The 27724-nt window shown below is 42.2% G+C and overlaps 1 protein-coding gene and 3 non-coding genes across 4 annotated transcripts; 3 read left to right on the top strand and 1 right to left on the bottom strand.

Annotated features, from left to right (window-relative positions):
• The first annotated feature begins 440 nt into the window (after positions 1–440).
• atp7b (ATPase copper transporting beta) lies at positions 441–27724 on the top strand. Its single transcript, XM_078243404.1, has 21 exons — positions 441–715; positions 10793–11555; positions 12951–13184; positions 13583–13746; positions 13871–14032; positions 14118–14191; positions 14722–14905; positions 15570–15803; positions 16373–16464; positions 16941–17068; positions 17706–17860; positions 18443–18577; positions 18682–18876; positions 19397–19579; positions 19721–19904; positions 20622–20762; positions 20894–21036; positions 21115–21318; positions 22138–22255; positions 25823–25925; positions 26998–27724. Exons 1-21 carry the CDS (start codon positions 554–556, stop codon positions 27257–27259), a joined length of 4020 nt encoding a protein of 1339 aa, XP_078099530.1. The 5' UTR covers positions 441–553; the 3' UTR covers positions 27260–27724.
• Positions 2697–2769, top strand: trnar-ccu (transfer RNA arginine (anticodon CCU)). Its single transcript has one exon. It is a non-coding gene; the product is annotated as a tRNA-Arg (tRNA).
• Positions 3150–3222, top strand: trnar-ccu (transfer RNA arginine (anticodon CCU)). The gene has a single exon. It is a non-coding gene; the product is annotated as a tRNA-Arg (tRNA).
• On the bottom strand, positions 14449–14521 carry trnar-ccu (transfer RNA arginine (anticodon CCU)). Its single transcript has one exon. It is a non-coding gene; the product is annotated as a tRNA-Arg (tRNA).

Raw genomic sequence — 27724 nt, 5'->3', positions numbered from 1 at the left:
GTATTTTTCATTTGTAGCTTTTACATATTGAGAGGAACTTAAGCACTTACATTATTACATTTATGAACAATTCATCCACACTGGCTTTTATTTTGAAAATTACTACCTATAATCACCCTATAATAAAGTCTGGAATGGGTCTTCCGCCTTTATTTTACGCGGGTATTATACTTGAATTTATTTGGACTTGAATAAAGCCTATTTTTCCACACATAGCCTATTATAGTTTATTCCTCTACCACTCACAAATTACAGTATAATGGATATTACGGATCATCTTTAAGGCCTTATGCTGATATGCGTCGTGTTGGACCGTGTAATTGAGTCTTTCTGCAGAAGTCGTAATTGGAGGCTGCTTTGCCCGCCCTTTCCTCATGAACGTCCTCTGACCAAAAACTCCAACTCCAAAGCTGAGCACCAAAAAAAAAAATGACGTTGAGCCGGAGTGCGCTCTTATCTCCAGGAACAGGACGGAGCGCTTACCCACTGCGGACTTTTGCCCTCCGACTTTGATAGGTGGAGATAGGCCAAACGACAGTAGAGCAACACGAACATGTTTTCTCCAAAGTCGCCTAAAAATGTGTCCAAGTATGTCTCCAAGTCGTCGCACGGCGCAGGGGAGCAGATGTGTATGGTTGAATGTAAGCCCGACTGCACCTGTAGTATCCACCCGGCCGGCAGCTGCTGCAGGGGACAATGTGCGCCCGAGTTGAAGGTAGGCCTCCGGAGAGCTGCGCTCCATCTGCAGCTGATGTTACACTGTATTTAAAAGTTTCATTGGGCCAGAAATCCATCTGTAGCAGTAGCAGGGATCCGATTCTTTTGGCACAACCGATCAGAAGAACAAATATGGAGACTTTACCTATTGATGAGTTTTTGTGAATACATGCAAAAGGTCAGAGCTGCAATCAGTATTAGACAACAGAGGTGGAAGGTACTGTTTAAGCACAAATCTGTACTTTACCTGAGGATTTCTACCTCTTTCTTTACTGCAGTACAGAGGGAAATATTTCTCCACTTCATTTATCCGGAAAGATACTTTAAAAATTAAGATTTTACATGAAAGAAAACTGTCATTGGTTTATAACATGATGCATTTTTGTAGTAGTAGTATAGTTAAAATGCTGCCCACACCTGAATGCATTAGTAATAACATACAACATACTGTAATACATGCTGTCGTAATTCAACACTCACGGGCCATTTTTCTGCATTTCTGCGACTTGTAATGGAGTATTTATAGGTTGCATTATTGCTACTTGAGTAAAGGATCCAAATAATTGTTTCACCACTCATTGATTTATCAATCAACAGAAAGAAAATAGTTTTTTTTTTTTAACTTACTGTGAAATGTGGATAATTGTACCTCTTTAGGCCTGTTTCCAGATTCCAGATTCAAACGTTTAATTGTCAGGAATTCCTGATGCAAAGCGTCTGTTTTAAGTGAATGAAGTTGGTGATCATGCTCATGTATCATCTGTAACATCCAGCTCATGTTGCTGTGCACATTGAATGGGCGTATTGTATGAGCTTTGGACAAATGCCACCTGAATGTAACGTAGTCATGCAAGTCATTGCATCTCAGACGGGTTAAGGTGTCAAGTGTAATCAAACACACTGATTGTTGCCACAGTTACATTAACAGCTTGTATTCAAATGTTCTATAAAGCTTTAGTTTTAATGTTACCCATTAAGCATGTCATGTTTATGTTCAACAAGATGTGTGCCATCTCCCTAATAAACAAGAAAAACAATGAATGATTAACAGTAAGAAACATGACTAAAAAATGAGATTAGACCACAGCAGTAGTTTGGTAGCACATTTCTTAATAGTAAAAAGAAGAAAAAAGAAACAGTTCACTTAGTTACAGTTAGTCACTTTTACCTATCACACACAGGGACCCTAAATTATAATAAACACACATGAACTGCCTTCTTTTTAGTCCACATCACATTTGGACTTTTCTGTGTGCAAGAACTTTGTTGTAATCGAAGCAAAACAGATGGGAATTTTTCAAAATGAGTTTACTGAAAAGTACATTGAATATGAGATGTTAAAGACAACATTTTAATAGTAAAAGGAAACTTTCTTTTAAAATGACATTCTAACATTGTTAAAATCAATGGAACACCTCAGATTAGAGTCACTCCCCTCATGCTGCATTCAAGTCACTGCAATAATATTGGAAGTTACCATGTTTCCTGTTGTATCCCTCCACTTAGTAAATTCCACAGACTAGAATTAAAAAAATCTATATATAAAGTCAACTTATAGCCAATCGATGATGCTGAGCCAGTAGATTATTACAGTGGATTTGTTTGATTGGTGCAAAAGCTATCCAATCGTTAATATGATGTTTTTTGTAAATGTTTGTCCTGATACACTGTCTGTGTGTGATTTATTGAACTTTGAACAGTCACTTGTGAACCCAGAAGTCAACATGTCAGTGTTTGCATTAGTCACTGTAACGCAAAGGGGCACTTGGGGATGGATCTGTAGTCACTGGTGTGTCTTATGTCTTGAGATTGGTATGGTTTATGTTGTGTAGCCCCAGTGGCCTAATGGATACAGCACTGATGTTCTAGCAAAGTAATACATGGCCAGCTCTGAGGATGCCGCTGTACAACTAAACAACATGCGTACAGTGCCTTTCATGGTTCTGATGTGTACAATTGGAGAGCTGTCCAGCTGTGTAGCCCCAGTGGCCTAATGGATAAGGCACTGGCCTCCTAAGCCAGGGATTGTGGGTTCAAGTCCCATCTGGGGTGATTTCAACTTTAGTGGCTCAGTAGAAGTGTGCTGGGTCCATAAATCAGACATTAATGGGTATAAACCCATCCTCTGCTGCATTAGTTTAATCATCATAGAGCTATTATTACCAGACAGGGAGCAACAACTCTCTATGGGTAACAAAGCATCTGATACTTTTCTCTGTTTCTGACATTGGCAAGTTGTTTGTTGCTTTTGTATTGAAGGTTATTGATTTATATTTATATGTTTGGCTTTGTCAATACACACAGGATAGTAGGTTCTAGCAAGTAATACATGGCCAGCTCTGACAGCTAGGGGAGGATGCCACTATACCACTGAAACAACATGCGATCACTGCCTTTTATGATTTTGATCTGGACAGCTGGACAGCTGTGTAGCCCCAGTGGCCTAATGGATAAGGCACTGGCCTCCTAAGCCAGGGATTGTGGGTTCGAGTCCCATCTGGGGTGATCGATAGCATTTTATCAGATAAAATCTACGGTATACTTCCAGTTTTCTGGGTTCAAGTCCCATCTGGGGTGCAAATCATTCTCTACTAGAATTACAAAGGGTTGTGACACACTAGGGAAGTTGTATGTTTTTAATGTGGGTCACTGTGTTTTTTAAGTCCACTCTCTGTTTCAACCAGAAAACATGTCAATTAATGAAATGGAAATAATCATCAAATATGTGCTGTGTTGCTGCTGCATTGATTTCTACTGATTTGGATTTTTAAAGGAGAGTGGGCCAAATAACTTTCTTTCAGTAAAGCGCACAGGAGAGAAGAGCTGTGGGCATACAAACTGCAGAGACATTTGCAATGTTCATTGGTAGTCAGTACAGCCCCAGTGCCCTAATGGATACGACACTGGCCTTCTAAGATGGACATTGTGGTCCTATTTGGATTGAAACCATGCTCTGCTAAGCATGTGCAGAAAGATGCTATTCCAAAATGCATGTGATGGCAGAGAACGAAAGGATATTTTCCGTCATGACTAATCAAATAAATTATAAGACATTAAAAAGATGCTTTCCTGTTTGGAGTACAGCTCCTAAACATGGGGTTGACTTCTGGCGTCAGTTCTGTGAGGTGCCAGTGATGACTGACTTTAAGCAGAGTCACGTTGGGAGGCTTATGTGAAGGGCCAGTCATGAGGTTTTTAGGCCCCAAACCAGCTGCTGGGCTTTTTTCCTGCTGGACCCTATTTTGGATAACAACCTATTAAGGGAGTGGAGGTGTGATGTCGTATTTTAACCATTTAAATTTGAATTTATCACCTTATCCAGCCACCTCCTTTTTCAGTTTACATACTTAGAAATCAGGTCTTTGTTTCCAGAAAGAGACCAGTCCAGCCAGCATGCATGAACAGTGGTCTTGCTATGTTGGTTCACAGAGAGATTAAAACTCTTGGTGTGGCAAATGGTTGCTTTACCCACGAAGCTTAACTTTCACATCATAACATCTTAAGCACATCAGGGACTCGGAGAGGTGTTCTAAAGTTGTCTTACAGTGCTGTTAGCTGTAAGTAAAGAATTGATGTTATTTCCAGGGCCACATGGAAAACTGCGGACACAGAATTCTGCAGATTTTTCCCACAGATTTTCCTGCAGATCTTTTGCAGATTTTAAACAAATTCATAAAAAAGAAGAAGAAAGTTAACACTTCTCCAGCCCAAGCAGAAAAACTGTCCAAGCTGAAATTCTGCAGTTTCATTTTCACTGCTCAAAAGAATCTACAGATTCCATTTGGGTCTAGTTATTTCTGTATTTTTATTTTTTTGAAAAATGATGAACCAGTAGCCTTCAGTTTATACCCTTTAATCATTTCCAGGCATGTCCTAAAAAATAGATAGATGGAAAGAAAGATGTATAAGCTGACATATATGATACCATGTTGATTATTAAATCAAAGATGAGACCATATGTCAGGTTCAGGACACTTTAACTTATTAAATCAAAGACGGTCAAGCAAGAAAACGAGACTCAGACGGCAATGAGCAGTTAATAGACATTTGCAAAGGGGAAGAACGCACGTGAGCAACCTTTCTCCAGCATTGCTCTCAGGGAACTTCAAATGTTTCTCTGCAAGAGAGTCGTATTTATTCAAAACACACACAGATTCACAGTTGTTGATACATAGGAATGCTTTTGTGTTGTCTATTCTAGGGGAACCAGGGCAAAGTGCGGGCGCCTGGAGGACATGTACTTTGAGTGACCTCGGCCCTAAAGATGTTTACAACCCATGATTTGCTGCAGTGAGACACTTACTGTCTCCGAGAAGAGCAGCTGACACTCAGAGAAACATATATCGTGACAGCGTATAATAAGCATAGAAACGCAGATTGTTAAATGTGCATATAGAGAGCCTTAAGGTTAAATTATATTAAGACATTGCTACAAGGAAATGAGCTGAATAATATGGGGAGCATAAAAGGTTGAATAAGATGAATAAAAGACTTTAAAAAAGAATTCTCTATCATTTCCCTCCTGTTGTACATTTAACAAACATCAATAATTATCTCTCCAGAATATGGTTTTTAATAATTACATCATCACATGTACTCACAGGAAGGTTGTACTCTTATCAAGGAGAAGGCGAAAACCTTTCTGTTGAAAGGGGAAATTCCTTCTCGACCCTCCAATAGGAGCGATCGCTCTTTGGCCAAGATAAGTTTAAAGGGCATTATTTACAGGTGGTTTAACACATCATTGATTTGCATGGGGCCACATTTATACTGGTCAGTAGTGGCAGAGAGCTGTTGGTATTGACCATGTGCATAGTTGGTCAATGCTTGAGACATAGTTCGTTGTATCAGTGTGTGGACACAAGGCATTACACATCCTAGCACTATGAAGATTATTACCAGCACTGTCACAAGGGGAGTAACAATTTTAAGCAATAACCCATACCATGGTCCTGAAGTCAACCAGGAGAGGAAATCTCCTTTGTCCGCATTATCTGCCTCAGCAGCATCTCTAAGGGCAGTTAAATTGAGGATGGCTTGCTGAATAATTCCTGCATCTTTGTCATTATCTGGGATAAACGTGCAACAAGTAGCACCAATCAGTGTGCATACACCACCCTGTGCCGCCGTCAATTGATCCAACACTAGCCTATTTTGTAGGGCAACCAGTCGTAAGGCGGTGAGCTCTTGGCGTATTTTTGACAGGGCTGTTATGGTAGAATTCATGAACAGTCCCACTCGGAAACTGAATGTTTCCATTCTTAGCTCAACTTTACCCACCCCTAACCACGGGAAAAGTGCATGTACGACCTTCTGGCCATCGGTCCACAATTTATGATCGTTGGGGACGTCTGTTCCCCATATGCTATCATGATGTTCAAAAAACATTGCGTTTGGCGCGTGAGAGGTGGTGAAGCGTCACCATGTACGAGTGGTCTGCTGGTTCTACTGGAGCGCAACGACCCTCCTATCCCATCGGTAAATCTAGAAACATATAGGAGCCACACAGCCAACTGAAACCTAGCTGGCCATATACACCCAGTGCATCAGGGGCTTGGAAATAGGGTACACAAGTCGTACCAGGAGTTGCCTGGGTTGTGTTCAGCGTGCCATTGGGCAGCGGTGTACAGGGGGTGTGCACCACAGCGCAATGCACTCGGGAGACTTCTCCCATTTGTACCGGGTCTACCGTGTTTATGTAGACATGATTCTCATAGCAAGTATATTTAGCACCTGGGGGTATATGGACAGGACCATAGAGGGGACTATGTGACGTCTCGTTGTGCGGGGGTCCCATGAACTGGGAGAAATCTAATTTAGATACATTAACTGGTGGGGGCATTTGCCAATTCACGGACATGTTCATCAGGTGAGGTGATAAGGCAGAGGGTAGTGCGTGTGGGAAGATGGTGCTGGTGTTGGCGGGTTTCGGAACTACGTACGGGTTATTGGGGGCTATTGGCATGTGGGTGCACACATAACAATTAGTGTTGTTTCTGGATCTGGCTACGTATTTAGCATAACGATACCATAAGTTCAAATCGTAAGAGGAATTGTAAATCACTTTGTAGTCCCACATAGCCTCGTCATTGAGCACACCACGAGGCACAGAGTGCTGGTTTCCGTCCCTTTGTTGTGGCCACTGGGCCGCTGTCGGCGACATGCAGAGGGCCAGCAGGACAGAAAAGGCCCATCCCTTATGAGCACCCATAGCTGGAGTATAGAGTCTATAGTCACAGATGGTTTCTTCAGCGGACAAGGTTTTGATACCGTCCGATCTCCAGTCTAGTCGGGGTGCGGGAATGGAATGATCTTTTTACAGTGACTTTGGTGTATCCACGTGGATCGTTCTGCAATCTTTACTGCTGTGGGCGTGGTGATGAGCACAGTGTATGGCCCCTCCCACTTTGGTGATGACCAGCACTTCCTCTTTATCACTTTTATCAGCACTTGGTCACCTGGTTGCAGTCTCCGCACCTGGGGAGACAGGGAGGGAGAGATAGGCAGATTACATGCACTTTGAACGCTCCTATCTCTAAACACTTTGCACATCCACTCTGCCAAGAGGGCCCCTGGGTCATCACTTTTCTCTGCCCAGGGGACGCCATCCCACAACGGTAACACAAATGGCCTGCCATGAACCATTTCAAAAGGCGTCAGCCCTGTCGAGGGGAAAACACTCTGGCCATGGCTTTCCTGTCTGTTCCATAGTTTTCTTTAGCCTATTTTTTTACTGTCCCGTTCGTTCGTTCAACCAACCCTGCGCTCTGGGGGCCGGTAGGAACAGTGTCGTCTTAGTGCTATGCCTAGGTGCTATCCTAGCAGTGTCACTGTCTCATTTACAAAATGTGGACCATTATCACTCCAAATGATTCTTGGGATGCCATACTGTGGAATTACTGTTTTAGCGAGTGCTTTGGCTACAGTGATGGCGTCTGCTTTTTGTGAGGGTGCTATTATTACCCATTTAGAGAAGGAATCTACCAGGACTAAATAGTACTTGTAAGTACCACTTCGGTTTAGTTCAATGAAATCCATGTGTATGATTTCGAATGGGTGTGACCCCTTTAGGCATTTCCCTCTCTTTGTCTCTCTTCCGGTCTCGTCATCATCCTGTGCAGATGGGAGTGCCACACTCGGTGTGGGTGGGGGTGCCTCCTCAGGCTGAGGTGCAGGGAGGAGGGGCTGTGGGGGCTGTTGCGGGGGCTTTTTTTGTCTTCGTGGTCCAGTCTCATCATCTGGATGTATTGTTAGAGCCGCTACAGCACATTCTATATCTGGACCTTTGTCTGCCTTAGTAAATTCTGCAACTGGACCCTTTTTTAATTCTTTCTCTCTTTTCTTTCTCTCAATCTCTGCCTCTCTTTTGACTGCCTGCTCTTTCCACATTCCTGCTGCATGCAGCTCACGCTGTATTCTCCTTCTCTTTTTCTCCTTGACTGTCACTCTTTCCTCAACATACAATCGCTCTAGTAAACCAGTCACAGAAGCTAACCTAAGCTTTCCATCAAAACCATATTTTTTCACCCATTCATTCACAAATTGTACGCTTCCCGGGAAGGCTCTTTTCATGAATTTCACATCTTTAGGAATGGTGACACTCTGATTCTGACCCATCTATCTTCCTTTATTTCACAACTCACAAATCCCACAATAAACAAAAACAACAACTGCGCTGCACCAACCTGTGTTCCTTTTTCTCACCAAAAAACCCACAAATAGCCACAATTAAACCGCTATGCAGCTACAGTCTTGTTGCTTTAAGACAAATATCAAATAACATAACCCGCTATGCCGCAACAACCTTATTGTTTCAGACAAAGTAATCAAATACAATAACCCGCTTTGCAGCAACAACCGTATTGTTTTCAGACAATTAACAAACAAAACAAACCAGCCACAAATTATACAATAACCCGCTATTTAGCAACACAACATAGCAAAACAGCAAAAACACACAACAGCAAACTTCAGCAAACTCAGCAAAACACAAACAGCAATTATCAGTGAAAAACAAAAACACCCAGCCAGACTTCTGAAAATACTCAGAACGGCTTCAAAACACATCTACCGTCTCCCCGCTCGGGGAGAATTGTGTCGCTCGGTTCTGTCCCAGACAGATAGAAAATATCAAATGATATTTCCCCGTTATTTGCTTAGCTTTGTCCCAGACAGAAAATAAACATCAATGATAGCCTTACTATGAGCTTTTTATCTGGCCCCAGGCAAACAGAAATATTACTCAATAATAGTCCCAGACAGTAAGAATAAACATCAATGATACTTTCAATTTAGCTAGCAATAACTGGCCCCAGGCCACTGTGCACTTTTTCTGCAGTAGACGCTGTGCCCACTCAGAAACTCAAAACTGCATCACTCACCCGTGTCTGTTCGCTCCTTGACCGTGGGAGTCGTCACCGAGGGGCGCAGGGCAGCGTCGGACCAACCTAGGGCCCCGTCCCGCGAAGGGGTGGACGGCTGTCGACAGATTCTCAGGCCTTGATCGAGCGCGGTCCTGGACTCCTCAGCTGTTGACTTCCCGGGTTTCGGCACCAGAAAATGTCAGGTTCAGGACACTTAAACTTATTAAATCAAAGACGGTCAAGCAAGAAAACGAGACTCAGAGGGCAATGAGCAGTTAAAAGACATTTGCAAAGGGGAAGAACGCACGTGAGCAACCTTTCTCCAGCATTGCTCTCAGGGAACTTCAAATGTTTCTCTGCAAGAGAGTCGTATTTATTCAAAACACACACAGATTCACAGTTGTTGATACATAGGAATGCTTTTGTGTTGTCTATTCTAGGGGAACCAGGGCAAAGTGCGGGCGCCTGGAGGACATGTACTTTGAGTGACCTCGGCCCCTAAAGATGTTTACAACCCATGATTTGCTGCAGTGAGACACTTACTGTCTCCGAGAAGAGCAGCTGACACTCAGAGAAACATATATCGTATTGATAGCGTATAATAAGCATAGAAACGCAGATTGTTAAATGTGCATATAGAGAGCCTTAAGGTTAAATTATATTAAGACATTGCTACAAGGAAATGAGCTGAATAATATGGGGAGCATAAAAGGTTGAATAAGATGAATAAAAGACTTTATAAAAATGAATTCTCTATCACCATATTCTTGTCCAAACACATTTTTTTTTTACATGAAGCCATTTACACTGCGAGATCTGAGGTCAGAATTTCAAAATAAAAGTTGATGTAGTAAGTGTTTGGGATCCTTGCAGACTATTTCCACACCTAAATTCCACTGACACATGCCATTTACTTAATCTCCAACCATCTCCAAAATACAGAGGACATGACCTCAGTTATTAGTCAAAATTGCAACAGCTGCTAATTAACTTTTGGGATTTCTGCTCATTGAGAGCGGAGATTTGAGGATGGAGGTTTAAAACAAGGGAAGAAGGAACACATAAACCTCGGAATGGGGTCAAGTGGGGCTTGTTGAGTAGTTGAATGGGGGTTGGCTTGTGGAATCTGTCCCTTCTGTATTTCTTGCCCTGAGGATGAATAGAGAACAAAGACAACAAGGCAGGCAAGCCTACATCGATGGAACCGGAAATTAAAAGTGTGTTGTCTTTGTTCCTGAGGCAATGCAGCCAGTAGTCAACATATTACAAGGTCTATTGTACAGCTACTATCCTGTGGTTTGATAGCAGGAAGTCACAGCTGTTATGTTATTTTAAGATGTAACAGGTTATATACATGACGGTTTTGCAGTTGCAGGGGACGTGAAACATAAGTTAAGATTTATTTATTTATTAGGACAATGCAGTTTTAATCAATTAATCAACATTTCTGTAAATGCACCAGTGTTAGCCAGACGGCTAGTTTTCAATTCTAGTTCTAGTTACCTGGCATGCATGTCTTTATGGTACAAGGAAACCCACGCAAACACGGGGAGAACGTGCAAACTCCACACGAACTCCGCAGTGCCTACTTGCTGTGAGGCAGCAGCACTAACCACTGATCCACCGTGACGCTCGTAATGTTAGGCCCCCATCCCCAGCCCAATAACTTTCATTCAGTCCCTAAATTGACTTTATTTCTTTCATCTTTTCAGGAGAAAGGCCCTGCCATCGAGAAACAAGGCCTTGACAATTTGGCCTACGAGTACGGGAGTCAGAGTGAGCTCTACCCTCCACCCAAAGCTGCCTCCACAGCAACTTTGAAACTCCTGGGACTCGCCCCCAGGCACCAGGCCCATGCCATCGAGAGCAGAATCTGCCGTCTGAATGGCGTACTTGCTGCCAGCTTGTCTTTAACCAGCAGCTTGGCCAAAGTGGACTACGACGCCTCAGTTATCACAACCAAAGAGATTGCTCTGGAGCTGCAGAGTGCAGGATTCAATGTGGAGTCAGTGGTGCAGATCAGGGTGGATGGGCTGCACTGTCAGTCCTGTGTGCAGTCCATCGAGGGACAGATTGGTCCTCTACCTGGTGTTTCACATATTCAGGTGTCCTTTCAAAACGCCACGGCACTGATTGTGTATCAGCCTCTTCTAGTTACACAACAGGAGCTGAGAGAAAAGATTGGGGACATGGGTTTTGGTGCCACTTTATCCGCCGATGATCCATCTGGATATGATATAAGCTGCTGGCAGAGGGACTTATTGAACTCGACTGTAAACATTTGGATTGTAGGGATGACTTGCAACTCCTGCGTGCAGTCCATAGAAGGGAGGATCTCTCAGATGACAGGAGTGCGGTCAATAGCGGTGTCACTGAAGGAGGAAAAGGGAACGATAACCTTTGACCCCAGTCTGACAGAGCCGGAGCAACTCAGGGCAGCTATCGAAGACATGGGCTTCGACGCATCACTTGAAGGTAGGCAGAAATGTTTAATATAAAGCTGTAAATCAAACTAAATATGGTAATCATCAGGATAAAACACAATAAATGATTTTAGTATTGGAGCAGAGCTTTTTTAGTTTGAAAAGAAATATGACAATGTCTGTCCCTATGTACCTCTAAGAAGAAGTAATGGCAGGGATGCTCAGATCAGGGTTCCAACTAACGATCATTTTCATGATCAATTCATCTGCAGGCTATTTTCTTCATTAATGGATTCATTGAAGTGTCAGAAAACTGTGAAAAGATGTCCTCAAATGTCTTATTGTGTCTATCCAACTCTCCAAAACCCAAATATATTTAGTCTACTGTCACAGAAGGCAAGAAAACCAGCCATTTTTCATATTTCAGTTTGTAAATGGTACATTTGCCATAAAAAAAAATAATTTAAATAAATAATGACCAAAAAATGACCAGAATTGTGTTGTTGTCATTAGAGCTTTATGTACACCGTCCCACCCATGACTTATTGTGCATGATATGATGCATTCAGGAGAACTACTCTATTTATATCCTTAAAGAACCTGTTCATCACAGTCTGAAGATAGCTCAGACAGGTTGTAGCATTTGTAGCATATGTACAAAGAAAGCCAGTGGTACCTGTACCTGTTATGAGCAAAAAGACTTTGATTAAATCCTTTCCAGTACACCTCATGTTCACCTCAACTCAGTTTCCACCGGTTACCATGGAAACCAGACAAGTATGCTCTTGAGTGAATGGAGGGCTCTCGCGCCGGCCGGGGCGTTTTTGTTGGATTTAATGACAAAAAACTGCTTGCCAAGACGGGGAATTAACTCTGCAAATCTGCAGATTATGAGCAGATTCTTTCATTTTCAGCTGTTAAGGTAGAGCTGAGTCAAAGTTTTTAACTAAATCTGTAAGAAGTGCAGCTCCTGACTTGTACTTATGTTTAATTCACACCTTAACCATAGCAGAGACGTTATATATTATATTTTAGTTTGTTTCTATTGCTTTAATAATATAAACAAAAGCTGGAAGTTCACATTCCAGCAGGATACATTAATATGAAAAGTAACAAGTAACTACAGCTGACGAATAAATGTAGTGAAGTAAAATATTCCCTCAAAACTGTACTTAAATAGTAGTGAATGTAACGTGAATGTACTTCCTCCACTGAAACGGGGTAGCTACTGCAGTATATACCCTGTCGTTTGTCTTTATCCTGACACACTAAACTGTCCATCTCTATCTATCTACCTTTAAATGGCCGATATAAAAAAAGCAGGTCGAGGTGCTATGTAAATACTGTGAAAGTATAACCCAAAATACATGTATAACCCTGAAAATGAGCAGAATATGGGCCCTTTAAACATGGTGCTGCCACTGACTTTGTTCCTCCTTTACTACAGAACCTGCGTCTGCAAAGAACATCCAGGGAAGTGAAAAGTCCAGGCATGTTACCTCTGGACTTTCTGACCTTTCCGACTTGCAAGTGCCCAATAAGCCGGGTGTCAGCAATGGCACTGGATCACAGGCAACCTCTGGAAGCGAGATTAAAGTACAAAAATGCTTTATTTGCGTAATGGGAATGACCTGTGCCTCCTGCGTGGCCAACATTGAGAGGGGCCTGCGCAAACACAAGGGTAAGGCCAGCTCAGGTGTTGTCATATAACATGTGTTTTAGTTTGCATAATGTAATGGTAGTGTTTCAGAAGGGGGGCACTGAAATATGATTTAGTTTTAGTTTAGTGTATTAGTTTATAATATCGTGGACAGTCACCTTTAATTAACTGTACAGTAAAAGGAGCAGCTTTAGCCCCTACGGCTAATTTCCAGCTGTAGTCCCCGGCCAGTTGATAATAGGCATTTTCAAATACAAATTATTATTGTTATTATTTAGCAGAATTACTTTGTGTTGGTCTCTCCTATCCAATATTTCCTATATTTCTAAGCAGATGTTCTATGCTGTATTCTGATAAAATCCCCCCCTGTGCCACCCAACTTAAAAAAACCTGGAATCGCCCCTGACTTTGACTTCTAGGAATCGTCACGGTGTTGGTGTCACTCATGGCTGGAAAGGCAGAGGTGAAATATGATTCAGAAGTCGTGAGTGCCGCTGCTGTAACTCAGCTCATAGAAGACTTAGGCTTCGGCGCCAAGCTGATAGAGGACAATGCAGTAACACATGGGAAACTGGACCTCACTGTAAGTCAGTTGAGAAGCATACAATACATGTACAAACTGGTTTCTCTGTGATTAAGAAAATACACATTATCTTACACAAAACGCCACAAAAAAGTCATGTATTTCCACCATTTTTCACTTGTAGATAACAGGCATGACATGTGCATCATGTGTGCACAACATTGAGTCCAAGCTCACCTCAACCAAAGGGATCCTTGGGGCCTCCGTCGCCCTGGCAACCAAAAAAGCCCAGATCATGTTTGACCCAGAAGTGCTCGGAGCTCGAGATATTATCAAGATCATTCAGGTGATAATCACTTACATTTTAGATTGTATTTCAAACCTCCTCTCCTCTTGACATGACAGATTCTGGTTTATATTTCTCATTCCAGAGTCTTGGTTTCGAGGCCAGTCTGGTGAAGGCGGGCTTCAAAAACAACCTCGATCACACGGAAGAAATTCAACAGCAAGTATCTGGTTTAAGATTGTCAGAATAAGTTCACTTTTAAAATATCATCTTTCAGGCCTCCAGTGTTTTTGTGCATTCTATAAAATCTGATCTTTTCTTTTTTAATAGACTTTTTTCCAGTCTGTTAATAGCCAATTTTAGATTAGATCAGAAAACTGCCCTGCATACGGCACTCTGCCTATGCCTATATGAAAATGATTTTTAAAAAAACCTGGAAATATACAGTAAATTTTGTATAATAAAATGCTATCAATCACCCCAGATGGGACTTGAACCCACAATCCCTGGCTTAGGAGGCCAGTGCCTTATCCATTAGGCCACTGGGGCTACATATATTAGTAGGTATCCTGTCATTCACATGTCAATATTCATTTCCATTACTATTTCTCTGAAAGTGTATGTTCAATGCCCTTTACAATGACAAACATGCACATGGAAATTAATAGAAATCTGTGCAAAGGTAGCAGATAATAAACAAGAAAAAGGTGTCTTCTTTCTATAGTTTGACACGTCTGATACCTCTCCAGGTGGAAGAACTCCTTTTTGTTCAGCCTTGTTTTCGGCCTGCCCGTCATGGGCCTCATGATCTACATGATGGTGATGGACAGTCAGCACCAGGAACACGGAGGCTCCATGCCCGAGGAGCAGAACCTGCTGCCTGGCCTCTCCCTCCTCAACCTGGCCTTCTTCCTGCTCTGTACACCTGTGCAGGTAAGGGAACGTGTCTGGGGCCGGGACCTTTTTAAGAGCTTTGTATTGTAATTGTTAGGTGTTTCCTTCCTGTAAGAATGGGAAAGTGATTGGTTCCTTTATGCAGCCATAAAGTATGAGGCCTTTAATGAAATATAAATGCATTCATAGCATTTACATGGGGGTACAAGAGTAGGAGAGTTCAATTAGAGCTTGTGTTTACCTCAGAGGGGTCCTAACCCTCGAGTTGTCTTCCCATCCAGGAAGTAGTCAGGAGACTGTTTTAAAACAAAAGAAATGCTATTAAATTGAATAAAACACTCAAAATTCAATGAAAGAAATTATTATTTTTACCTGTGAAGAATGTTGTATGGCTTCCATACAATGTCTATGCATCCATGTTATTTTTGGGCAATTTGGTTGTAAGAAACCCATATTTCTGATATAAAAAAACTTTGAAAACAGGACAGCACAAGGGTTAAGTAAATCAAGTAAATTGATTGAATTTTAAAGCATGTCTTAACCACTGGATAGCATTTGGCTCAAACTGGGGTTAAAAACATGGCAAGAACTCTCATTAATGAAAGTGCCATCCATTCCTCCTTTGCTTGCAGCAACAGGGACATTTATTGAAGAAAAGGAAAGGCAGAGATTTTGTCATTAAATCTGTTTTTCTTCTCTTCAGATCTTTGGAGGCCGCTACTTCTACATCCAGGCTTATCGCTCGTTGAAACACCGCACGGCCAACATGGACGTGCTGATTGTGTTAGCCACCTCTATTGCCTACATCTACTCCTGCGTGGTCCTCGTTGTAGCCATGGCAGAGCGAGCCAGCCAGAGCCCCGTCACCTTTTTCGACACTCCACCCATGCTGTTTCTGTTCATCGCACTGGGACGATGGCTGGAACACGTCGCAAAGGTTCAAATAAAACATATATACTTGCACTGTACTTTTGAAATTGACACAAATGTGTCGTATTGCTGCTGTTTGAACATTGGAACTATACAAGTAGAGTTTTTGAAGAAAAGCTTTAATGTTTTTTTTGTAGGATGTACAGTAGTTCCTTCATGTCATGAGTTAGACATTGTTGTCGATGAAACTGCCATGTGGCTAATCTAAAGGTCTTTTATTTTGAAACTTCAATATTATTAGGAAACCTTTAAATAATCACCAGAAACAAATGAGTTTGTGGACGACATAGTTGTTGACCTTTAATGTCTTGCAAGTGGTATTATTGGAGTTAGTATTTCTAAGACCACATTACCCATAAGCCCTTGCTCTTCCTCTGACATTTGCTTTCGAGAAGAATGCCTCCTTCTACATGTTTCTTAGTAAATTCAGATTTTTCCAGTTTCCAATCATTACATTATTATAAAGTGTTTTTAATCTATTAATATGTGCCAGAACAGTGCACACAGCACCTTTAAAATAATCCATAACCATGAGACCAGACCATGATATAATGTTTGTTTTTTCTGCATTTTTAGAGTAAAACCTCAGAGGCTTTGGCCAAATTAATGTCACTTCAAGCCACCGATGCCACTGTGGTCACTTTGGGACTTGAGCACTCCATCATCAGGTAGTCCAAAAGCATTTCATGTGAATGACAAATAGGGCTGGCTATCATTAAAATAATGTCATATCCCGTACTAATACCAAAACCGTGATTTCGATACCGGTTCCTAAACAATACAAAATAAATTACAACATTACACATTATGGCAAAAAGCTTGTTTATTTTTCAGCTCCTCTCTGTGTAACGTAGAGTTTTTCCTGCGTGTCTCTACGACGTGTAACGTTAGACAGCCAATCACAAACATTATTAGATCTTGGTAGAAGCATGCTGCATGCTTATTGGCTCACTGAGGCTGATGAGATTTACTCCTTAGGTATTGAAATTGGGTATTGAATGATGAGGCATTTTTCAATACTCAATACTTTAAAGGCAATTCGGCCGGTGCCTAAAAAGTATTAAATTCAGTACCCAGCCCTAATTATGAATGAATATATACTAGATTTGAGATGTGCAACTGTAACTGCATTTGCATGCTTCAGTGAGGAGCAGGTGGAGGTGGAGCTGGTGCAGCGGGGCGACATCGTGAAAGTCGCCCCAGGAGGAAGGTTCCCTGTTGATGGGCGAGTGATTGAGGGAAGCTCCATGGCAGACGAGTCCTTGATCACAGGTACGAGGATGTGAATGTATACCATGTTGATAGCTGATGATGGAGGACGTTCAGTTCCACATTGCTGCCTGTTTAATTTAGTTTTTAGGAATGGATTCAGGAGTCTCTTAAGGGGGCAGTTGACAAGTGTATTATTGTAAAAGCAATGCAATTTAGTAGGCTATTAGCCCTTGACATAGTTTTTACAATCTTTTAACTTGAATTAGTGTTGGCATCAGCTTCCTGGTGGTTACCTATGTCAAATTGTGTCAACACAAGCAGCAAATTCACAAATGTCTGCTCTCTGATTGATACTGTTTGCTTTTGGTTGATTTTATAATATTTGTAAGTAAGAAGCATAAGTAAGTAAGAGTTGGCGGCAATCCTGCTTCTTACATTGTGATGTAAAAGCAGTCATTGCATTTAGAATAGTTATAAATAAACCTTTTCAGAAATAGTATGATAGTATTTTTAATGGTTGCGTCAGCTGGCACCATTTACCTCCAAGTCATTAAGGACATAAAATCTGATTTTACAGCCTTAGGAATTATGTTATAATAAAAACAACCAAATGAAATAATTTAGGACATTTGGTTATTCTATTTTAGGAAGGACCTTTAAATTAAATAATTGTGTTTCGGATTTCTATACTTATCAGGTGAGCCGATGCCTGTCAGTAAGAAGGTGGGCAGCTTGGTGATTGCCGGCTCCATCAACGCTCACGGTGCTCTGCTGGTGGAGGCCACTCACGTCGGTGCAGACACAACTCTGTCTCAAATTGTTAAACTGGTTGAAGAGGCCCAAACCTCCAAGGTAAGAGGCAGTTTAAACTTTCAAATTTTCACAATTTCACAAAAAACATAGTAAAAGTCTTAATGTGTAGGATCAAACATTCTTGATCTGGAACGTTGAACGTTATAAAAAGAAATACAAGTGATGGACAGTGTGCAAGAATCCTTGTTTTCTTTCCAAGTCAACATTTTCACAAATGGTAACACAGTACTTACTGCTTCAACTGCAAAAAACAAACAAAAAAACATTCACGTTAGTCCTCTAATATCTAATATATTCAGCATTCAAACACAAGAAGAGAAAAAATCGGCCAATTCTCAAACTTCAAAATGCAAAAGTGTCTAATTAAAATTATTTTAAAGAAAATTAGGAATTTACCTCTATTTATAATCTACATAATTAGTGAAGATGGATTTAGGATATCCTTTTCACTTGGCCAAATATATGTACACACATGCACAAATGTTTACATTTTCATTATTAACAGAAACACTAGAAAGACAGAAACAGAAATGAACATAAAGAGCAAAGATGCAATCGAGAGTTTGGTAACATGTAGTCCAGTAGAAATATTTCCTGTGTACTCTCATGTGTTTTGCTCAGGCTCCCATCCAGCAGTTTGCAGACAGGCTCAGTGGTTACTTTGTGCCCTTCATTGTTATCGTTTCTCTGCTGACGCTGGTGGCCTGGCTGGCTATCGGGTTTGTCGACTTTGATATTGTGAGGGAGAACTTCCCGGTAGGTGCGCTCACAAATGTTTTCACATGCAAACATAAGCAGCTTTCACAAAGATTCAAAAATTTTTTTTATATTACTGTAATAACACATTCTCCTCTTCCCAGGGTTACAACCAGAACATCTCCAAGGCGGAAGTTATAGTTCGCTTTGCCTTCCAGGCGTCCATCACAGTTCTGTCCATCGCCTGCCCCTGCTCTCTGGGGCTGGCAACCCCGACAGCTGTCATGGTGGGCACAGGGGTCGGAGCCCAGAACGGGATCCTCATTAAAGGAGGCGAGCCGCTGGAGATGGCTCACAAGGCAATGCTCTTTACATCCTAAGTCTTAAATTGTTTGTGTGCACATTTACCCTCCAAAGAGGAATACAAGACACCCATTGGTTTTGGTGACTTTTAGCCCCATTTGTGACCTCAACTCTCCCTAAATTACTTATTTTTATTACTTCTGGAGTGTTACTTTTTTCAGCTGCAGGTTTCAGGTCTTCAAAGCAATTTTCATAATCTCACAGATGTGTAAAGTCTGGCCAGAATGATAAAATGTTGGCCTCCAGTAAGAGAGGGGCACAGTTTAAGGAATCCTTGGATTTAAACTTTTGTTTTGCTGCAGACAATTCGTTTATCATCCTGGGCATCTGTTAGATCACAAACAAACAGAAGATGCAAATTGAAATTGCTGATGGATATCGGCTAAATAAGTAAAGTTTGTGTTGGGAACGCTCTGTGACTGAATCGGTACCACCATCAGTCCACTTATCACACAAAGATGATCAAAAGGAAAATTAAAACATGAAATCATGACTATGCTGTTTCTGCTCCCTCAGATCAATGTGGTGATGTTTGATAAGACCGGTACGATCACAAACGGCGTACCACGGGTGACTCGTGTGTTGGTGCTGTGGGAAATCGCCCGTATGCCCCTGAGGAAGATCCTGGCATTGGTCGGCACAGCAGAGGCCAGCAGCGAGCACCCGCTGGGCATGGCGGTCACCAAACACTGCAAAGAGGTGAGAGTAATGCTTCTTTGTGTCAGTATTGGGTTTACAGCTAGATTTCAAAGTCTACTTAACAACAAGTTTGTGTTTGTATGCTCTGTAAAGCTTTGATAACTGTTCTAACATTTGATAACCTGCGTGTGCGTGTAATAGGAGCTGGGCTGTGACTTGCTGGGCTACTGCCGGGACTTCCAAGCGGTACCCGGGTGTGGGATCAGCTGCCGGGTTTCCAACGTGGAACATCTGCTGCAGCAGCAGGGTGAAGAGCGCTTCCTGCTGCCGGGAGCCACCACCGACGAAAGCAGCCTGCTCTCTGCCGCCGAGGCCACGCCTGCAGGTCTGATGGCTTTCAGTGTCTGGGGATACACTCTGGATTATATGTTTCATATGTTGATTATTGTGCAAGCTCAAATTTAATCAAATTTGTACTTTATTTGAATGATGTTTTTCTGCGGAGAATACATCAGCCTAAACCATGGCGTAGAGCAGGCCAGTTATCTCAGATGGTTACAGCGTGGTGCTAATAATGCCATGGTCATGGGTTCAATGGCCACTCTTTAGATACTGGTTAAGGATTCCCATTTAGGAAGACCTAGTGCGTTGGGCGCCTGTTTTTAACAGTCCAATTGTTTGGCCTGTGGTATTGCTGCTTGTAGCTTACTCCAGAACCATTGTACCCCAAAATTACTTACAGAGTGCTCCCTGACCCTGACTGTATAATACTAACTTACTTTGTACTTCTACTTCAGAGGAAAACATCGTACTACTACATTTTCCTGACAGAGAAATGTTACTGGTTACGCTGCAGATTCAGATTTCACTAAAGTATGTGTCACATGTGGTATTCAAAGGTCAAAGGTCTCATTGAAAGTACACCCTAAGATGGAAGAAGTCCTTGTTGTTAACCACAGGTTACAACTATTGAACAAAAATATGTTAATTTAGCCCTGGCGCATGGGCTATTTTGCAGAAAACAAATAAATACAGTATGCTTCAAATGTCACTTAACTCAATGATATTCAGTTATGTTTGTACAATATTTCTTTGCTTTCAGTTGAGCTTATGTCCTACTCTGTCCTGATTGGGAATAGAGAGTGGATGAGGAGGAACGGGCACCACATCGGAGCCGATGTTGATGCCGCCATGTCCAGCCACGAGACCAAAGGGCAGACTGCTATCCTGGTGGCTATAGAGGGTGAGGATAAAATCTGCAAACTGGAACAACAACACTGACATTTCCTTTCCTCCCTTATCTTGCACCTCGTGGTTTGCTGTGTGTGTGTGTGTGTGTGTGTGTGTGTGTGTGTGTGTGTGTGTTCTCTGTAGGTGTGCTGTGTGCCATGTTAGCCATCGCAGACACGGTGAAGCCAGAGTCAGCGTTAGCAGTGTTTACCCTCAACAGCATGGGCATCGAGGTGGTTATGATAACAGGAGATAACAGGCGCACAGCTAAAGCCATCGCCGCACAGGTAAAACACATTCATATAGGGTTCTAAAAAAAGGCTCCTGAATATATGAAATGTAATCAAATGTTTGTTCGATCACAGGTGGGGATCAGAAAGGTGTTTGCAGAGGTGCTGCCTTCACACAAGGTGGCAAAAGTGCAAGAGCTGCAGGAGCAAGGCCGGCGAGTGGCCATGGTGGGGGACGGCGTCAACGACTCGCCAGCCCTCGCTCGGGCCGACGTCGGCATCGCCATCGGCACGGGCACCGACGTGGCCATCGAGGCGGCTGACATCGTCCTCATCCGAGTAGGTGACTCGCTGTGACTGGCAGTCTGTGTGGAGATCCAGCGACATATTTAAACACCGACCCCGAATAGTCAAATATGCGATCCTTCGATCGAAAGAGCCTAATTTGACTGTCAGTCTCACAGTCGAATCGCGTCGTAAAGCCCAGTTTAGACCAAAGGTTCTGGACGAGACAAGTGTAAACTTGCAGCTACTTGCAATGCACCGTTCTGCAACTTTCTGAAAGCTGCCAGTTTACAACAATGTGACGAGATGAGACGTGTATCAACTCCATAGCAACGGCTCTTTGTACCTCCGTCCTTCCGACCTTCAGGCTGTTTTTGTTGCTGAATATCATTAAATATTATTTATTTAAATATCGATGTGGACAATGTTAGTGATAGTGAGATACTTGCTACAGCTGCATTTGTAGTGATGAAACGGAAAAAACTTTTTATTTCTCTGATTCACTGCTATGTTTTAACAACGCTCGCTCTCTTCAGTCACTCTCTAGGTCGCTCGACCATATACTGTGCTTGCATTGAGCCGCCGGTTCAAACCACTGCATCTTTTCCCTGCAACGTTCTGCGTGAGCACGGAAGGCTTGTATCATGTGGACGAATTAGAATTCCTCATGGGGGCGACAGAAACTACGCACTATAGCTTTAAAGTGGGTAAATAAATCAACAGATTTCAGTGTCATTTTCCATTAACAGTGACCGACGGCCGACCCCAGCCACATGATTCGACGATAGGCAAGACTTGACAATTCTGATTTGACTATGAAAATTCTTAATCGGGGTCACCCCTAGTTTAAACTGAACTTTTTACCCTATGCAGAATGACCTGCTGGATGTGGTGGCCAGCGTTGAGCTGTCGAAGAAGACGGTGCGGAGGATAAGGACCAACTTTGTCTTCGCCCTAATCTACAACCTCGTAGGAATACCCATCGCTGCAGGTGAGGACCGATGATACACCAGCAGTCAAATGATGACAGAATCTTCACTATCTGCAGAGATTTTTTTATCAGGCAACTCAACAGGTCGTAAAACTGGGCTATACACTTACTGTAGTGGACACTCTCACTAGGAAATACAGAGGTGTTTAGATAATCATTTCAGAGAGAGACAGAGAGAGAGAGAGAGAGAGAGAGACAGAGAGAGAGAGAGAGAGAGAGAGAGAGAGAGAGAGAGAGACAGAGAGAGAGAGAGAGAGAGAGAGAGAGAGAGAGAGACAGAGAGAGAGAGAGACAGAGAGAGAGAGAGAGAGAGAGAGAGACAGACAGAGAGAGAGAGAGAGAGAGAGGCAGTTGTGTGCACGCATTGCCTGTGCGAGAGAGAGGGGAGCTGCAGGAAGAGGTCTCACTCATTCTTTAAATTCTGGGATTTTTTTTTGCATTCTACCCACTGCAGCTTTAATTCTCGTGGAGGAATACATTTCTTTTCTCTCAATTTTTCCTTAAGTCACATTAAAAGATAATTAATCAAGGCAAGGCAAGGCAGCTTTATCTGTATAGCACGTTTCAGCAACAGGGCAATTCAAAGTGCTTTACATGAAAACAGATTAAAAAATGAAAAACAGATAAAATACGAGAAAAAAAGTTACAGTGCAGTATAAGAAATTAAACATTGAAGAGCAGTTAAAACAGTTAAATATATAAAAGCAGATAAAATAACTTTCCTGGACTCAGTGATCCATTTGTTGGAAAGCCAAAGCTTTTTGACCAATATGACAGATATCTCAAGCAGTCCGGTCCATATTTTCTAACCATCTCACCCACTATGGGTCCAGATGCGTCGCACGGCTTTGAGGTTTCATTCCCCATATTTACAGAAGCTTTTCTTGAGTATACTCTTATCATTTTTGATGTGGTCGTCACCGCAAAGCTTAGTTCTTTTCTTCGGTAAACCTTGTAAAACCCGGAACAGCCCTGCAGACAAAAATCTCTTAATAGTCCAGAACGTGTTCTTAAACTATTTTATTTCGTCTGCAGTCTGTCTCTAAATAGTGAAGAACTCGCTCAGAGTGTTTATAGACTATTTTTTTTCTTTTTAGGCCTTCTGCCTAAATTAGTTAGTTACTTCAACTAACTTTTTGACCAGCCCAACGTCTGTCTCTTCTGTCAACTATTGTCATGCCTGCATCAGAGATATGTCCATTACTGCAAAAGAATGTCACCGGAATAATCATAAATTCAATTCTATTATTTGTTTTAGGAATGTCTCTTTATATGCTTATATAGATTGTTATACAGTGTCAACAATGCAGCTTCAGTATAAGAAATGAACAGTTATTTAAAGAAAGGCAACATCAAAAAGATAGGTCTTCAGCCTTGATTTAAAAGAACTGAGAGTTGCAACAGACCTGCAGTTTTCTGGGAGTTTGTTCCAGATATGTGGAGCATAAAAACTAAACGCTGCTTCCCCCTGTTTAGTTCTGACTCTGGGGACAGAGAGCAGACCTGTCCCAGACGACCTGAGAGGTCTGGGTGGGTCATAGTGTAGTAGCAGATCAGAAATGTATTTTGGCCCTAAACCGTTTAGTGATTTATAAACCAGCAAAAGTATTTTGAAATCAATTCTTTGTGGTACAGGAAGCCAGTGTAGAGACTTCAGAACTAGAGTGATGTGATCCACTCTCTTGGTCTTAGTGAGGACTTGAGCAGCAGCGTTGAATCAGCTGCAGCTGTCTGATTGATTTTTTAGGGAGACCTGTAAAGACACCATTACAGTAGTCAAGTCTACTGAAGATAAAAGCATGGACAAGTTTTTCCAAATCCTGCTGAGACATAAGTCCTTTAGCCCTTGATATATTTTTAAGGTGGTAATAGGCTGACTTTGTAATTGTCTTAATGTGACTGTTAAAATTCAGGTCTGAGTCCATGACTACACCAAGATTTCTGGCTTTGTCTGTTGTTTTTAACATTATCGTTTGAAGCTGAGTGCTGACTTTTAATCGTTCCTCCTTTGCTCCAAAAACAACCAGTACCAGTTCTTACCAGTATGGCATTTCTCCATGGAGATCTTTTCTTATCAGAGACAGTTTTAACCTTAATGGGAGCAATGGCATCAATAACATTTGTAATTTTTACAATTGAAATTGTCTACAAGCTCAGTGACTGAGACCCCTGAGAGGGCGGGTGTGGATGAGAAAAGCTGAATGAATGTTTCACTGGTGTTGTCAGTGATATACCGTTTTCTTATTAACTTTGTTTGGACACTTTTTTGCACAGAGATAGTGTCATTAAAGAAAACACAGGAATGATCAGAGAGAGCAGCATCAGTCACTACAACCTTGGAAATGTTCAAACCCTTCGAGATAATCAAGTCCAGAGTGTGCCCCTTGTTGTTTGTGGGCTCCGTCACATGGACATGGACATGGACAGTCAGTCCATAGTTCTCAAAAATACAACACAGTTCTTTGGTCCCTCTATCCTGGGGGTTGTCAACACGAATGTTGAAATCACCAGCAATAACTACACAGTCAAAGTTAATACAGATTATAGACAGCAGTTCACTAAAGTCATCAAAGAAGGATGCACAGTATTTAGGTGGCCTGTAGATAATTAGAAATATAGGTCGAGACGGGGACCTTAGCTGAAGAGCCACATATTCAAAAGAAGCAAAGTTTCCATAAGATATTTGAGTACACTGGAACGAGTCATTAAACAAAATGGCGACTCCACCTCCTTTCTTATTCGCTCTATTCTCACTCATAAAATTGAAGTTAGGGGGAGCTGACTCGATAAGAACAGCATCACTGTTTTTATGGTCTAAACAGGTTTCTTGATTCCAGCATCTACCAGCTGCTCCATCCGGTCAGTGAACCCCAACATGTGGCAGGGGGAAAAAGGGGAAAAGGCAGATGGGGAGAGTGATGGATCCTCAAAGGCGTCGGGGTTGGTAAGGGGGTTTGAGGAGTGTTGGATGGGTGAAAAGGGGGGTTGAGAGTTCTCGTCTCCGTTCTGTGGTCCTCCATAGTCAAATCTTTGCTCAGGTGGGGGCTGTGGTGGATCACTGCCGCACTATGTTGTGTCTTCCTCTTGTTTTGTTTGTGTTGATTTATCTTGTCTCGTGTCCTTGGCCGAGGGAGCAGATGTGTGGTGCAGAAAGTAAAGTAGGCTAGAGGTCAAAGGAAACAGCCTCCAAGCGTGGAATATCTGTGTCTAAATGAAGGCGGTTAAAAACTCCACATTCCCAAAAAAAAGGTCAGTGTTTTCCGTGGTATACATGGCCTGATTCCTACAGTACTCTGGAAATCAAATTGGTCACCAAAGAAGTAATGCTGAACCCACAAGAGATACTGATAATAAAGAAAAAAAGATTTAACAGGAAATACAACCAATTGTTTTATAGTGGCGTCTTATGGTGTGAAAGACAAAATCTGATTGCAAACAACACGACTTGCAGCCCAAAGTTACACAAACTAAACGAAGCGTTGGCTGCTCCTCAGTGAGCTTTAAGTGTGTGTTTGTTCAGTATATATTGTGTAAAAGCACTGTTGCCCTCTCCCCTGTTGGTTGCAGGTGTGTTCATGCCTGTTGGCCTGGTGCTCCAACCCTGGATGGGCTCTGCTGCAATGGCTGCCTCCTCGGTTTCAGTGGTTCTGTCCTCTTTAATGCTGAGAATGTGAGTGCATCGAACCTTTAAGTTTCCCTATTTATGAAGAATGGATGGTGTGCTGTTTGTTGATATAAGTTATTAGTAGTCAGTTAGTGTTGGAAGTCCCTAACTTGCTAACACTACAAGACACATACAACATCCCCCCAATTTCTACCTGTAAGAAACACGTTTTTTCCTCTTTCACAGTACTAGTACAGTGCCCGTTTGGAACGGGACAATTGCTTGGCCTGTGGTATTGCTGTTTTCAGCATTCTCCAGAACCATTGTAGGCCTACCCCAAAATTACTTACAGAAGGACCCCAAAGCACCTAGTATGTAACCACACTGTATAGCCTACTAGTGACTTACTGTGTACTTCTAATTCAGAGGAAAACTTTGTACTACATTTACCGGAAAGATAGTCTCCCATTGCCAGACCTTCCTCCACAGCGCTTTGGAGGAGGGTGGGAGGAAAACATGCTCTGGTTTATTGGCATTATTTTAAACAGATCACAATTGTCTTGGGCCGCACTAAGCACCGGACGAAGCAACGGTGCCTCAGCAAAATAGCCTCGGGAAGGAACTTGTTTTGGTGGAACGTGAGAAAACTCAGATTGGACAGATAGTCTAGCTAGCTATCTGGATTTAGCCTGCAGAGATCTGAGGAGCAGTTAACCATAGTCCTCATGCAGATTCAGAATTTACTCACAAAATATCATTATTAAAATGTGGAGTAATCACAGACATTTGCCTCATGAGTTCATGGCGGTGCGCCCCGCACAACCCAATCCGGCCCATTATGAGAGCCAATCAGCAAACATCTGCGTTAATCACCCACCAGAGACTATCTTACGGAAACAAACTCACACTGACAAAGACGGTGTGAGATGGTGTCATCTTTTATTACTATTTTAGCATACAGAGGTCCCCGATTTATTAGAGAGATGAATTCATCAAAATTGTATCCTACAATTTATATATGCATTCCACTTTTATTCCTTCCGTGGTGTATCCTATAACTTTTGATTGCCTCTCTTAGAAGTTCCATCATTTTTTTCATCACATGCAGGTGAATCTAATAACCATCTGTTTCCTCCAGGTATAAGAAAACCTCGGTGGAGCTGTATGAGGCGCGAGCGCTGGGCCAAATGAAGAGTCTTCGGTCGTCGCAGATCAGCACACATCTGGGTCTGTACGGCCAGCGGCGCAGCCCCGCCCCCCCCGCCAGAGCTCGGGAGCAGCTGAGCCAAAGCAGCGGCGTCCCGCCCAGCCAGGAACTGTCCTCCATTAACTCTGTCCCGGTGCAGGGCCGCTACTCGCTCCTGGATCACCGGACGGCGGAGGACCTTAATGTGTTGTAAAGAAGAAAAAAAGGGAAGAGGGACTTAGACGTCAAACAGTTTCTGGTTCTCATGTTTACCAATTGAGCAAAGCTCTTTGTGCGTAATATTTCTGTGTATTTATGTAAATAGATAAGGCTAATTGTGCACAGAAACTCTTATTTTGGCGAGGCACTAAAGCACTGTTATCGATGGCTCTAAGGACACCAAGTCTAAACCAATCTATAACTTTCGTATTAAATATGTCTAAACAATTAAGCTGCAAACACAAACACTAAAAGTGAAGGTATTACTGAAGCATTGTCATTTTATGCATTTTTTTCTATTTTCACGCCAGGCACATAAAGCAAACTCGCAGTATGAAATGGTTTGCTTGTGTGTAACTGCTATACAAATGCACTTTTACAATATTCATAACTCAAGGTTAATCTACACTGTTTTGAAAAAAAAGAGGCTCAGGTTATAAATAAAGCATGAGTTGATCGA

This window comes from Sander vitreus, chromosome 24 (assembly GCF_031162955.1).
Source record: "Sander vitreus isolate 19-12246 chromosome 24, sanVit1, whole genome shotgun sequence".
Classification (NCBI taxonomy): Eukaryota; Metazoa; Chordata; class Actinopteri; order Perciformes; family Percidae; genus Sander; species Sander vitreus.
The sequence above is the reverse complement of the archived record's forward strand: the minus strand, read 5'-3'. Positions and strand labels throughout refer to the sequence as shown.

What these genes read in the sequence shown, in the direction of transcription:
- atp7b (XM_078243404.1), top strand. Translation starts at nt 554, where the DNA reads ATGTTTTCTCCAAAGTCGCCTAAAAATGTGTCCAAGTATGTCTCCAAG. An exon ending in ATATTATCAAGATCATTCAG is followed by an intron (nt 14,033 to 14,117) that starts GTGATAATCACT and finishes TTCTCATTCCAG; the next exon opens with AGTCTTGGTTTCGAGGCCAG. An exon ending in CTTGAGCACTCCATCATCAG is followed by an intron (nt 16,465 to 16,940) that starts GTAGTCCAAAAG and finishes TGCATGCTTCAG; the next exon opens with TGAGGAGCAGGTGGAGGTGG.